At 45.1% G+C, this 14986-nt stretch overlaps 1 protein-coding gene across 1 annotated transcript; it reads right to left on the bottom strand.

The window, feature by feature from the left end:
* Positions 1–544: 544 nt before the first annotated feature.
* On the bottom strand, positions 545–3073 carry LOC132764582 (ictacalcin-like; the record flags this gene model as incomplete). Its single annotated transcript, XM_060758608.2, has 2 exons — positions 2936–3073; positions 545–952 (listed from the first exon to the last, which is right to left on the bottom strand). Coding segments are annotated over exons 1-2 (546 nt in total), but the record flags the coding sequence as incomplete, so codon positions are not given.
* Between the last annotated feature and the right edge of the window lie 11913 nt (positions 3074–14986).

The raw sequence follows: 14986 nt of genomic DNA, 5'->3' as shown, positions 1-14986 counted from the left end.
TCCTTTCATCCACTGGTGCCTCATGGGATGGACGATCTCTCCCACGATCTCTCCTTTCAAGATCTTGGTGTCTCCTTTCATCCACTGGTGCCTCATGGGATGGACGATCTCTCCCACGATCTCTCCTTTCAAGATCTTGGTGTCTCCTTTCATCCACTGGTGCCTCATGGGATGGACGATCTCTCCCACAATGATCTCTCCTTTCAAGATCTTGGTGACTCCTTTCATCCACTGGTGCCTCATAGGGTGGACGATCTCTCCCACGATGATCTCTCCTTTCAAGATCTTGGTGTCTCCTTTCATCCACTGGTGCCTCATGGGATGGACGATCTCTCCCACGATGATCTCTCCTTTCAAGATCTTGGTGACTCCTTTCATCCACTGGTGCCTCATGGGATGGACAATCTCTCCCACGATGATCTCTCCTTTCAAGATCTTGGTGTCTCCTTTCATCCACTGGTGCCTCATGGGATGGACGATCTCTCCCACGATGATCTCTCCTTTCAAGATCTTGGCGACTCCTTTCATCCACTGGTGCCTCATGGGATGGACGATCTCTCCCACAATGATCTCTCCTTTCAAGATCTTGGTGACTCCCTTCATCCACTGGTGTCTCCGGCTCCGGTGGATGACAATTTCGTCTCTCTTGCCCTCGTTCAGTACCTTCAGTTGGAGGAAGATATCTCTGCTCAGAATCTCCTCTCTCGCGGATGCTTCTTCCTGTCCTTGCATTGTCCTCCACTTGGTTCCTGTTGTTTTGTCGTTGTTCTCCTACACACTCAGCTGTGCTTCTTTCTATTTTCCCAAGGTCTTCTCTTGGCTTCAGGGGAGTGTAGCATGCTTCGGCCACTTTGAGGATGAGAAGCAGGTACTCGTTGAAGTCCACCAAGCCATCTCCATTGGTGTCCAACATCTGGAAGGTCAGCTCAACCGTCTTGTGATCACGAGGATTCTGAAAGAGGAGAAAACCATGGTATCTTTTTAAGAGACTACTTTGATCCAATATAATTGTCCTCCCACCTTCCCAAAATGGGCTCATGAGGACATGTTTAGGCCTTCCTCACAACTTAACAGGGGATTTAGATGCAATGTTGTTGATGTTTTTTGGACATGGTTAAAAAAACGTTTAAGTACCTGGAGCATCCAAGGTGTGTATGTCTCCAAACATACCTTCTACCTCCTTTAGATATCATTTTGGGGCATCCTGGACCATTTGTGACCCCTGAGGATCCCTTGTACCACAAACATGGTCATGAAGAACCACATAGTTGTCCTTTGCACACCCTTGATCTAATCAAACAATGCTCTCCAGCCTCAGTAACCCAACTATCCTGGGAACTAGACAGGGGGAGTGTGTCCCTGTTGGTTCTGTTGGATCTCTCAGCAGCCTTCGATACCATCGACCACGGTATCCTTCTGGGACACCTCATGGGAATGGGCCTTGTGTTTCAGTGGCTCCAATCCTTCCTGGAGGGTTGGTCCCAGAAGGTGTTGCTGGGGGACACCTGCTTGTCCCCACAACCATTGACTTGTGGGGTCCCGCAAGGTTCTATACTGTCCCCCATGTTATTTGCCATTTACATGAAGCCACTGGAAGAGATCATCCGTAGTTTTGGGGCCAGATGTCATCTGTACGCAGATGATGTTCAGCTCTATCACTCCTTCTCACCTGTTACTAAGGAGGCTGTGCAGGTCTTGAGCCGGTGCTTGGCTGCTATGTTGGCCTGGATGAGGGCGAACAGATTGAAACTTAATCCAGACAAGACAGAGGTCCTCCTGGTCAGTCGAAAGGCCGAACAGGGCATAGGGTTACAGCCTGTGTTGGACGGGGTTACACTCCCCCTGAAGGCGCAGGTTTGCAGTTTGGGAGTGATCCTGGACTCATTGCTGAGCCTGGAACCCCAGGTCTCGGCGGTGGCCGGGAGAACTTTTGCACAATTAAGGCTTGTGTGCCAGCTGTGCCCAGATTACCTGTCTGAACGTATCTCCTGCTATGAACCACCACGAAGCTTAAGATCATCAGGAGAGGCCCTGCTCTCGATCCCACCAACCGCATTTGAGAGAGTGGTGGGATCGAGAGTGCCCATTCCTTGGGAAGTCTGACTTGGCCATGGTGGTCCACGTTCTGGTTACACCCCGAATAGACTACTGCAATGCTCTCTACGTGGGGCTGCCTTTGAAAACTTCTTGGAAGCTTCAATTAGTTCAGCGGTTGGTGGCCAGGTTGTTAACTGGAGCTGCGTACAGGGAGTGTACCACTCCTTTTTTGTGCCAGCTCCACTGGCTGCCGATTAGCTTCCGGGCACAATTCAAAGTGCTGGTTTTAACCTTTAAAGTCCTGAACAGTTCTGGTCCAGATTACCTGTCTGAACGTATCTCCTGTCATGAACCACCACGAAGCTTAAGATCATCAGGAGAGGCCCTGCTCTCGATCCCACCAACTGCGTTTGCGAGAGTGGTGGGATCGAGAGCTGGGCCTCTCCTGATGATCTTAAGCTTTGTTGGTTCATCGCAAACACAGCTGGTGGGGACGAGAGACAGGGCCTTCTCAGCAGTGGCCCCCCGTCTGTGGAACTCTCTCCCTAAGGATATCAGGTTGGCCACCTCCCTCCTGTCCTTTAGAAGACAACTGAAGACCTGGCGCTGGGGCCAGGCGTTCAATTAGAGGCCAGCGGCAATAGGAAAAGGAAATATGGATTTTGCGACATGAATTCTCCCGGCTCGGCTTGGTTCTTCTACGTTAATCTATTAATTTATTGTTAAATTTTACGGATGATGTTGTATAATGTTTTAAAATGATTTTATTGTGAATTGTAATTTTTATGGTATTTATGCTGTTGGCATCCTCTGATGCTCAGGTGAGGCCGTGGTGAGTCCCCTTTGTGCGGAGATAGGTGGGATAGAAATATATGAAATCTGCCCAGCTGGCTCTTACCTCTATCACATCGGCAAACTCCTTCAGGATTAGTCTCTTCATCTCCCTCTTATTCAGGGTAGAGCTGTCGCCATGTCGTTTGGCATGCTCGTAGAAGACTCCAATGATGGTGCATAGGCTGTCCAGAAGGTAAGGCATCCTCACGTTTCCTTAGTGTTGGAACTAGGGTGAGAAAAAGAGGGCAGTTGGTGCAAGGTTTGAGTTTCCATTGCTCCGTTGTGTCCAAGTATCTGGAGCAGCAGAAAACAAGCAGGGTCCATTTTCAGCCTAAACATCTTGTTATAGAGGAGGAATTTACGGGTCTTTGCCAGGAGGCAGAGACCAATTGGACTCATCAAAGAGTTCTTTTTCCCTGGCAAGACAGAGAAGCACTCAATCCCTGATTTTTCCCAATAAAAGGTCTCACCAAGTTGAAGGAAGTGCCACCGAGGTTTATTAGCGATTCAGCTGAAAAGGATGCAGAGCGGCAATCATTCACCAAGCAGAGCATGTGGTTACAGAAGTAAAGGCCATTTTTATAGAAAATACAGAGTTGTGAGTTTCAAAATTCCCACTCCCCCCTCCCGCCCAGCTCGAAGGGGATTGGCTGACGCACAAACAACTGGGAGGAGGCTTGGCCGTCTCCCATGCATCAGGGCCAATCACAGGGCTTTTGCGGGGCGCCAGAGCCTATCAGGAGATTCCTGCTGCCTTGACGCTCCAGCGAATCAGAAGGGAGGGAGGCGGGATGAAGGGAGACAATGCATTCTGGAGTGGATTATGGAATTCCAATGTCCTGGGGCTTCTTGAGTCTGGGATCGGCCTTCTAAAGAAACTAACTTTATTGTCTTTAGATGGGTTTGCGATAAGTAATGATTGCCCAAATATGAACACAGATGGTGTTTGGGGGAAATAGACACTGACAATTGGGAGTTGTAGTTACTGGGATTTATAGTTCACCTACAATCAAAGAGCATTCTGAACCCCACCAATGACAGATTTCGTGCAAAATTCCCACACAGAACAGAAAATACTTAAGGCCATCCAGTCTAACTCCCTTCACCAGAGCAAGAAAACGTAATCAAAGCACTCCTAACAAAGAGCCATCCAGCCATAAATATAAATAGATATGTATGATTCACACACACAGAGATATAGTATCATAGATTTGACCCTTAAAGAAGGACAATGATATGTTGCATGTTCCAGAATAGGCAAACCAGACACTCCCCACATCAACACTGACAAAGAAACAGCAAGAACTACTGTTTACCCACAAGCATCAAGAAATTACATATATTAGAAACCAACACTTTCTCATTACTCTATTTTCCAAATCACCAGAGTGGGCCACAGCAATGCGTGGCAGGGGACGGCTAGTAAACAAACAAACAAATAAATTCTTTATATTTCAATCTCCTGCCTGTGCACAAAAGATCTTCTAAAAATATCACCAATTCATTTGCAAATGCTTTTAATTTATAACTGGTGTTTTATATTGACTCCTTTGACACCTTTTCCAGCCCTTATTGCTTTTCACCATTAAAAATAACAATGGGTCGAGAAGACATCCTCCTCTGTTTCCTTTCTGTATTTCTCATGTTTTTGTCAGTTTTCTACTTATCAAAATTTGAACACTTTGCTTGACACAAATCTAATTAATCCACTCCTGAAAATTTCATAGCAAATCTGCTACAAAACAGGAGCTTTTTTGTTGAATTCCAACGCCAGAGAAGCAGATGGTGGAAACAAAAGGATGTCCTGCTTCAGGGAAATGTGCTTGCTTTGTCAGTGTTTAACATTTACACAAAAGATCAGCCACTGCCAGAAGGGACAGAGCATTTCATCTATGCTGACGATCGTGCCATCACCACTCAAGCAGGGGATGAGAAGGACGGGGTACGAATACCTGAAATCTATATAAATAAAAATGTACTGTTCGTTTGTGGGATTAACAGCACTCAAAAACCACTGGACGAACTGACACCAAGTTTGGACACAAGACACCTAACAACCCAATGTATGTCCTTCACTAAAAAAAAAAAATCAATTTTGTCATTTGGGAGTTGTAGTTGCTGGGATTTATAGTTCACCTACAATCAAAAAGCATTCTGAACCCCACCAATGATGGAATTGAACCAAACTTGGCACACAGTTCTCCCATGACCAACAGAAAATACTGGAAGGGTTTGGTGGGCAGTGTCCTTTGGTTTTGGAGTTGTAGTTCACCTACAACCAGAGATCACTGTGGACTCAAACAATGATGGATCTGGACCAAACTCTACACGAATACTCAATATGCCCAAATGTGAACACTGGTGGAGTTTGGGGAAAACGGAATCTTGACATTTGGGAGTTGTAGTTGCTGGGATTTATAGTTCACCTACAATCACAGAGCATTCTGAACCCTACCAAGGAAGGAATTGGGCTAGACCTCCCACACAGAACCCCCATGTGGGCCACAGCAACTCGTGGCAGGGGATGGCTAGTAAATAAATAAAATCGCACAGTAGCCAAGGTGGAACTGTCCCTTGGCCCCCTCTCTCTTCACTCTGGTCCAGAGCGGCGGTTGGTGCTGGGAGGAGGGGTCCCCAACTGATGACATATGCAGGAGACAAGATGGAACTGTCCCCTGCCCCTCCTCTTGATGTCTCCTGATCCCATAAACTTTACATAAGTAGAATTGACTTTCTTCTCCACAATATTTCCAATAGTAATGAAATTATGAATAGGAAACCAGCATGGCATCATTTTTTGCACACTGGACTATGACTCTGGAGACCAGGGTTCCAATCACTCTCATCCCGAGAAAACCAATTATAGTTTCACCTTGTGGTCACCATGTTGGAAATGTCTTGAAGGCACGCAACAAGAACAACTACAAACCTAGATGCTCCAAATGACTTCACCTTGGAGAAGGGAGTCTGGTTATCTTCAGATGTCTCTCATCATCGTGATGCAATGTGTAGCCCATAATTTTGGTCTCATACCAGGTTGCCCATCCATGTTCAATCCTGCAAGCCCTTCACCATTTCATAGACTTCCCCCCTGGTTCATTTTCCATCCTTACCTTACCCTTTCTGCAACGAAGTCTTTTCTAAAGTTCTTAGCAAGGCCATAACATCAAGTTTCAACTCACCCAGGTCAACAAAATGGATCGTTCACCAGCTTCAGAGAAGGCAGGTTGGAGAATACCAACCCATAGGTCTCTTTTTATAGAGTCCTCAGTTGGGACGTTAGAAGTTAAGACATCAGATGGATGACGGTCTGATTCATCTCCAACCCAACCCAAATCCTCTTGTTCCACGGGTTGTTTTGCTTTGTTCCTACCATCCCCTCTTTTATCTTACGTTTTTGGGGGTAAAATACCCATAGCTCTGTAGCAATCCTAACAGAACAACAGAGTCACACCTTACTTGGTTAGTTATGGGGTGAAACACTGTTATTGTTGCATTTTTTTGGCCGATGAACAAGGAAGGGACACGCACATCAAAGGATGGCCCCACCAAAGACTATGTTTTAATGATAAGTTCTGCCTGAAAGGCACTAAATTAAGATTTTTGGAATAGATGTCTTCAAATCCATTATGGAGGTCCTAAGTAAGTAAGTAAGTAAGTTGAGGATCATCTCCAGGGAAAAGGAGACATTGCATATATTTAAGTTGCATTTAAGGATAAGATGGATAAAAGCTGAGATTAGGACCTGATCTGGGGGCTGAAGGGAATGCATAGAGTTCAGATACATATTCAGGAATATTCTTCCTCAGATTTCCAGTTCCTGGATCATCTCGCAAGACCTTGATTGTGTAAGCCACCAAACATTATGCATTTTTTGGAAACCACAATTGTTCCTTTAACAGAAATGATATGGTGCATAAATACACCCTGCTCCTGGTCTAATAATACCTCCTTTCGGGTAGTAATCTCATGTTAGGTAGATACGGGTCAACAAGAGAAGAAAAAAGGATACGGGAGTGCGTGATGTACGGCATGGGTGGGAATCATGTAGCCCTCCAAATACTGAATAGATTTTTGAAAAATACATTGCATATTATGAGCAAGCTAATAATAATAATAATAATAATAATAATAATAATAATAATAATAATTTATTTATACCTTGCTACCATCTCCCATCTCCTGCAAAGGATTGTTGCCTTGTCGTGGTGCGGGAGCTTGAGCTCCTCAATGATGCCATGAGCGAAACCATGAAGGGACCTTCAAGATGGGAAGGTCATGGCAGAGACGTTAGACTAAATAGGTAATGGCAACCCACCCCAGTATTCTTGTCATGAAAACGAAATGGATCAGTACAACCAGAGTTATGTCAATATACCATCGGAAGATGGGACTCCCTGGTTGGAAGATGGTACGGCCAACAGGGAGCTCTGGCATGGTCTGGTCCATGAGGTCACAAAGAGTCTGAAGCGACCAAACGAATAAACATCAACAACCATCTCTCATAGAGGCTGTGATTAGTCTATATCTAATCAGGTGATGGTCAGTCCATGACATTAGAACAATTGAAAGTTCCTCCATCCAGATATTTCCATTTCTGTACTCAATAAAGAACAGATCAGGAGTGTGTCCTTCTACATGAGTGGGTCCAGATATCATTTGTAACAGCTCCATGGTTGCCATGGTGGCTATGAAGTCCTGAGCCACTCCAGACAGGGTGGAACCGGCATGGACATTGAAGTCCCCCAGCAGTATTCAATGTGGAGACTCCAATGCTAGGTCCGAGACTATTCCCGCTAGCTCAGGTAGGGAGACTGTTGTGCAGCGAGGTGGGTGGTATGCAGGCAGAAACCCCATTCTGTCCCGGTTACACACTTTCAGATGTTGTTGTTGTTCATTCGTTCAGTCGTCTCCGACTCTTTGTGACCTCATGGACCAGCCCACGCCAGAGCTCCCTGTCGGCCGTCACCACCCTCAGTTCCTTCAAGGTCAGTCCAGTCACTTCAAGGATGCCATCCCTCCATCTTGCCCTTGGTCAGCCCCTCTTCCTTTTACCTTCCACTTTCCCCAGCATAATTGTCTCGAGGCTTTGCTGTCTCCTCATGATGTGGCCAAAGTACTTCAACTTTGTCTCTAGTCTCCTTCCCTCCAATGAGCAGCCGGGCTTTATTTCCTGGAGGATGGACTGGTTGGATCTTCTCGCAGTCCAAGGCACTCTCAGCACTTTCCTCGAACACCACAGTTCAAAAGCATCGATCTTCCTTCGCTCAGCCTTCCCTAAGGTCCAGCTCTCACATCCGTAGGTGACTACAGGGAATACCATGGCTTGGACTAGACAATGGATCTTTGTTGCCAGTCTGATGTCTCTACTCTTTACTATTTTGTCGAGACTGGACATTGCTCTCCTCCCAAGAAGTAAGCGTCTTCTGATTTCCTGGCCACAGTCTGCATCTGCACTCATCTTTGCACCTAGAAATACAAAGTCTGTCGCGGCCTCCACATTTTCTCCCTCTATTTCCCAGTTGTCAATCATTCTTGTTGCCATAATCTTGGGTTTTTTTATGTTTAGCTGCAACCCGGCTTTTGCGCTTTCTTCTTTCGCTTTGATTAGAAGGCTCCTCAGCTCCTCCTCGCTTTCGGCCATCAGAGTGGTGTCATCTGCATATCTGAAGTTGTTAATGTTTCTTCCAGCCATTTCCACCCCAGCTTTGCATTCATCAAGCCCCGCACATCCTCGCATGATGTGTTCTGCATACACGTTAAAAAGGTTGGGTGAGAGGATGCAGCCTTGCCGGACGCCTTTCCCAATCTTGAACCCGTCTCCTGTTCCGTGGTCAGTTCTGACTGTTGCTCCTTGGTCCTTGTACAGATTCCTCAGGAGAGAGGGAAGGGGGCTTGGGATGCCCATCCCACCAAGAACTTGCCACAATTTATTATGATCCACACGGTCAAAGGCTTTCAGATAGACATATACAAAATTAGGTGACTGCAAAATGGGGCACTTGATAAGGGAGATGGACTCATGATAGCCCACCACAGCTGTGACCAGCAGTGCTGCAGAATTTGAAGAGGCACAAATGGAGGGCAAAAGAGAGAAACATGTCAAGAGGAAGGCGTGTCAAGCCAACCCCAACCAGGACCACCTTCCACCTGGAAACCGATGCCCTCACTGTAGGAGAAGATGGAGATCAAGAATAGGGCTCCACAGTCACCTACGGACCCACCACCAGGATACTACACTTGGAGGACCATCATCCTCGGACTACAAGGGATCGTCTAAGTAAGTAAGTAATTCTAGTGTGTGGACACAGCCTGAGTGTTCTTCCACATCAGGATTTCAGACCATGACAAACAGAACAATGTGCCTCTGAGTCCCTGAACCGTTTCTGCTTGGCCTACCTTTCCTGTACCCTCAACGGAGGCCAAATTATACCCTTGGGATAAATATGTGCCGTGACCACAGTCTCAGATTCATGCACGAACCGTAATCTAGCATGAAATTACATCTCCAGAAGAGTTATTATTAGTTGACGGGTGTAGCAGTACTTTGTATTCTGCATCATTTATCTTAAAGGGAAGGTTTTATTATTATTTTAAAAAATGAATTATTAACACTATATTGTCACGCTCCTATGTAAGCCACATCTTTCAAGGGTCCCATTGTCAGTTTCATCCCCTTTGTCCTCTTAAGTCAGTGGTTCTCAACCAGTGGGTCCTCATGTATTTTGGCATTCAACTCCCAGAAATCCCAGCCACTTTATCAGCTGTTAGGATTTCTGGGTGTTGAAGGCCAACCCCAGGTTGAGAACCGCTGCAATAGATAGATGGATGGATGATAGAGTGATAGACCTAAGAGAAGCCTACCTTCAGGCCCTAATAGATAGATAGATAGATAGATAGATAGATAGATAGATAGATAGAGATGATAAAGTGATAGACCTAGGAGTTAAAGGACAAAACATCTGGGGACCCAAAGGGTGAGAACTACTGTAATAGATAGATGGATGGATGATAGAGTGATAGACCTAAGAGAGGCCTACCTTCAAGTCCTGATAGATAGATAGATGATAGAGTGATAGACCTAGAAGGCCAAAACATCTGGGGATCCACAGGTTCCCCAGTAGATAGATAGATGGATGATAGAATGATAGACCTAGGAGTTGAAGGCCAAAACATCTGGTTGAGAACCACTGCGATAGATAGATAGATAGATAGATAGATAGATAGATAGATAGATAGATAGATGGATGATAGAGTGATAGACCCAAGAGAGGTCTACCTTCAGGTCCAGATAGATAGATAGATAGATAGATAGATAGATAGATAGATAGATAGATAGATGATAAAGTGATAGACCTAGGAGTTGAAGGCCAAAACATCTGGGGACCCACAGGTTGAGAACTACTGCAATAGATAGATGGATGGATAATGGAGTGATAGACCTAAGAGAGGCCTACTTTCAGGTTCTGATAGATAGATGATAGAGTGATAGACTTAAGAGTTGAAGGCCAAAACGTCTGGGGACCCACAGGCTGAGAACCACTGTTCTAGGACCACCACCCCTGCTACAAATCCATTAATGTTCAAGTCCCATAATATCCAATGGTGCCCTTTATAAAAAAAAAAAAGGCAAATGAGTCTCCTTGCAGCTCCAGGGATTCCTAGAGGACACTGATTATCTGGACCAGTCACAGTCTGGGTTTAGGCCTGGTCATGGTACCAAGATGGCTTTGGTTGTCTTGGTGGATGACCTCCTCAGGGAGCTGAAGTCACAGGTCTGCAGCTTGGGTGTCCTCCTAGACTCATCGCTATCGCTTGAAGCGCAGGCGTCAATGGTGACTGGGAGGGTCTTTGCACAATTGAAGCTTGTGCGCCAGCTGCGACCGTACTTCGTGAAGGTGCATCTGGCCATAGTGGTCCACACCTTAGTCACCTCCAGATTGGATTACTGCAATGCACTCTACATGGGGCTGTCCTTGAAGACGATTTGGAAATTTCAATTGCTCCAACAGGCGGCAGCCAGATTACTAACTGGAGCTGAAGTCGAACATGACCCCACCATAAGAGATAGCAACTTATAGTTTTGCTAAGGACAAGGGCATCAGGCTGGATAATAGGGATCAAGTCTTGGTCAATTTGCAAAGGCACTAACAACAACAGGGATCCTTCCCATGTCAGATACATTTAATGGCTCTCCAATTGGTTTCCCATCTCAGTCAACGACTCACAAACAGAAGGGACTCCCTTTTGAGTTGAGAAACATTTACATATCCAAGCTGAAGGTTAGCCAAGAAAAACATTATGCTCTCCATACTTTATGAGATGGACTCTGAGTGGAGTTGGGGAGAGTTGATATGAATTCTTTCCCTCTCTTTATGAATGTATGTCTTATGAACCCCATATATGTATCTATAAAATATGAAATGCCACCTCTTTGTGACCCCAGCACATCAAAACCTCAGGAAAATCTTTTTATTTCCTGAGGAAGATTTTTCCCTAACTGACTCAACAGAAACTTCTTGCATGGAAGATACAATAGGTACGCCTTCAGGCTTCGTAGCATGGCCACCTGAAGGACATACCCCATGGTGATTCAATCATTCTTCACAAAGGGGACATCCTGCCTTTGGGAGGATTTGGATGCCCCAACTGCCTCACCCATTGTCTTCATACCCTTGGCCAAAACCAAATTGATCCCATACCTAGGACTGGAGATTACCAGGGCTTGGCATCCATGCCAGCCACAGATGTTTATTCCACTTGCATGAAACAATAGCAAGCTAGTTTGAGGACTCTTAGGGTTATCGCCGGCAACTGGACAAAACATTAAGTTATTTTAATCCACTCATCTTTTCCTCCCGGTTCATTGTTTCCTGCTTGGACCGCCTCCTCGCTCCCCATTGGCTGAGAAACCGATAATAATAATAATAATAATAATAATAATAATAATAATAATAATAATAATTAAATGAGTGGCATAGTGAACTGGAGAATCTTTGAAAAGATGGGAGGCCATGGCACAGAATACCTAGAATTCCTTGGTTCAATTCATGAATGTGGAACTCATGGATACAAAGGACCAGCTACAACTGAATATATATTAAGTACCATGGAATCGTGGGATGCTTCCAAGAAACGATCATCTCCTTAGGACATCATCCCTGTTATTAATGGAGAACTTAAGAACCTCATGACTTGTCTACTTTGCATGCTAAAAATAGTCCTCAGCCCAAGTGTTGACACAGAGCAGATGTCGAAATGGGTCGTCACATCTCTCCCATCCCTTTAATTGATATTATTAATGAATTTAATAACAATTGGTGGTGACAGATTGGTAGGACTCACACCTTTGGATAATTGGAGATTTTGGTGAATGCTTGAGAGAGGACTGCTTGTCCCCAGAGACAAAAGAAATGGTCATAAAATATTATTTATATAGAGCAACCCAGATGTTCTATCTCCATGTCAATAGAGACTGAACCACCTCCATGTTTCAGAAGTTAATTTCTGTCCCATGGCATCGTCATATGTCTTCAACTCCATTATGGAGGTCCTAAGATGAATCTATCACAGGGACTTCTTGACAGAATTGGTGCTGATAGGACTGACTCTTGCCTTCCTGTGAGATGGAGGGAGTGGGACTTTCCCAAGGTCACCCAGTGGGTTTCTATGGTTTGAAGCTATGGTAAAGATTTTGATTGAACATTAGAAGGAACATTAGAAGGGAAGAGTGGACGATAATGTAACCAACCACCTAAAGAGGTAGTAAGGTCTTCTTCTCTGGAGAGCCTCAGAAAGAGGATGGACAATGACCTGTTGTGGATGTTCTACTTGGAGATCTTGTCTTGAGTTGTGGGTTGGACTCCATGGTCCATGAAGCCCCTTCCAACTCCATGATTCTACGATCTATGATACCAAGAGAGACAATGTGGTGTAGCGGTTTAAACTTTGGATCATGACTCTGGAGGCTATGGTTCAGGGAGTTGGACTGGATGGCCCTTCCAACTCCGATCCTATGAGTCTATGATTCTATGATCTTCAAATCCATTATGGAGCTCCTAAGATGACTCTATCACAGGGACTTCTTGACAGAATTGGTGCTGATAGGACTGACTCTTGCCTTCCTGTGAGATGGAGGGAGTGGGACTTTCCCAAGGTCACCCAGTGGGTTTCTATGGTTTGAAGCTATGGTAGAGATTTTGATTGAACATTTGAAGGAACTTCTTGAAGGTAAGGGTGGGCGATAATGTAACCAACTGCCTAAAGAGGTAGTAAGGTCTTCTTCTCTGGAGAGCTTCAGAAAGAAGATGGACAATGACCTATTGATGCTGATGTAGAACATCAGTGGTTCTCAACCTGGGGTCCCCAGATGTTTTTGGCCTACAACTCCCAGAAATCCCAGCCAGTTTACCAACTGTTAGGATTTCTGGGAATTGTAGGCCAAAAACATCTCGGGACCCGAGGTTGAGAACCACTGTTCTAGCTGGAGATCTTGTCGTGAATTGTGGGTTAGACTCCATGGTCCATGAAGCTCCTTCCAACTCTACAATTCTATGAGTCTATGATACTAAGAGAGACAATGTGGTGTAGTGGTTTAAACTTTGGATCACGACTCTGGAGGCCATGGTTCATGGGTTTGGACTGGATGGCCCTCCCAACTCTGATCCTATGAGTCTATGATTCTATGATCTTGGCATGGAAACCCAACCTTGGGCAAGTCACAAACTCTCAACCCTAGATACCTCCTTGGTAGGTTCTTCTTAGAGCCACCATAACTCAGAAATGATTTGAAGACACACAACAAGATGATCCTTAGAGAGAGTCTCATCCAACAATGCTCCATAATGTCATCTGTTTACCTGTAGAATGGATAATATAAAACTCTATTTGGATTTCTTAAATAAATATTCCAGTGCATGATGGAGCTTCACAATCATAAGCTGATTAGATCGAAAGGACCATCACAGGCAGCGTTTTATCATCTGGAACCTAAATTTTGGGAGGAAAACCAAGCAAGAAGGCTACCTTGTGAGTGCAAGCAAGCAATTGGTCCAGGAAGATGGTTGCTACTGACAGCCACATTCCGTGTATTCCTCAGCAAGTTACAAATCTGCAACATCTCAGAAAAACAAGTTGAGTCACCTCCAATAGAATGTCAGTCTTCGTTTCCTTCCTGGGAGCTAGATCACGCAATGTCCCGCTTGGTAAGATCACCTTCCAACATGGTTTTGCTGAAAAGCAGAGTCCTCTTGGTGAAGCCCACCCTCATTCTATTTCTTGAAATACGACTTGTCCTCCACCTTCATGGATTCAACAATCCCAAAAGCATCTACACTGTAGAATTAGTGTAGTTTGACACCATTTTAACTACCATGGTTCAATGCTATGGAATACACGGAGCTGTAGCTTCACAAGATCTTTGGTGGTCTTTCCTAAAGAGTGCAATTTCTTTCCAAAGTACAATGCCCATAGTATTGAGTTGTTCAAGTGATCTTCAAACCACATTAATTCTACACCTTGGTTGTATTTCTCTCCATGAGTTCCTTGAGCAGGAAAGCACAATTGAAAAGTAGATAGGTCCAAGGAAGGAATAAAGATGGAGTCCCAAGGATGATAAGTTGGTGAAACAGGCAAAGGAAATAATTGATGTGATGATAATCTCAGTAGCATTGGAGAAGACCATTAGAGGAGTCCGGCTCTGATGTTAGCCTTCAATGACAAAGCGAAAGTGAAACTACCCAGCAAAACCTATTAGGTACAACTCAATATCTTCTATGCCACAGGTGAGCCAGAATGGCACAGTGGTTTGAATGTTAGACTAGATATGGGGAAACCAGGATTCAACTTTCTGCTCCGCTATGGAAACCCATTGGGTGACCTTGGGCAAGTCCCACTCTCTCAGCCTCAGAAGAAGGCAAGTGCAACCTCTAGTTCAGTGGTTCCCAACCTTTCTTTGACTAGGGGAAGGCACGTCAAGCCAACCCCGTTCAAGACTGCCTTCCACCTGGAAACCAATGCCCTCACTGTGGGAGAAGATGCAGGTCAAGAATAGGGCTCCACAGCCACCTATGAACCCACCGCCAGGACACCGAACTTGGAGGACCATCATCCTCGG

The sequence above is a fragment of the Anolis sagrei genome, chromosome 12, assembly GCF_037176765.1.
Source record: "Anolis sagrei isolate rAnoSag1 chromosome 12, rAnoSag1.mat, whole genome shotgun sequence".
NCBI lineage: Eukaryota > Metazoa > Chordata > Lepidosauria > Squamata > Dactyloidae > Anolis > Anolis sagrei.
Note: the sequence above shows the minus strand (reverse complement) of the source record. Positions and strands in the feature narration are given on the sequence as shown.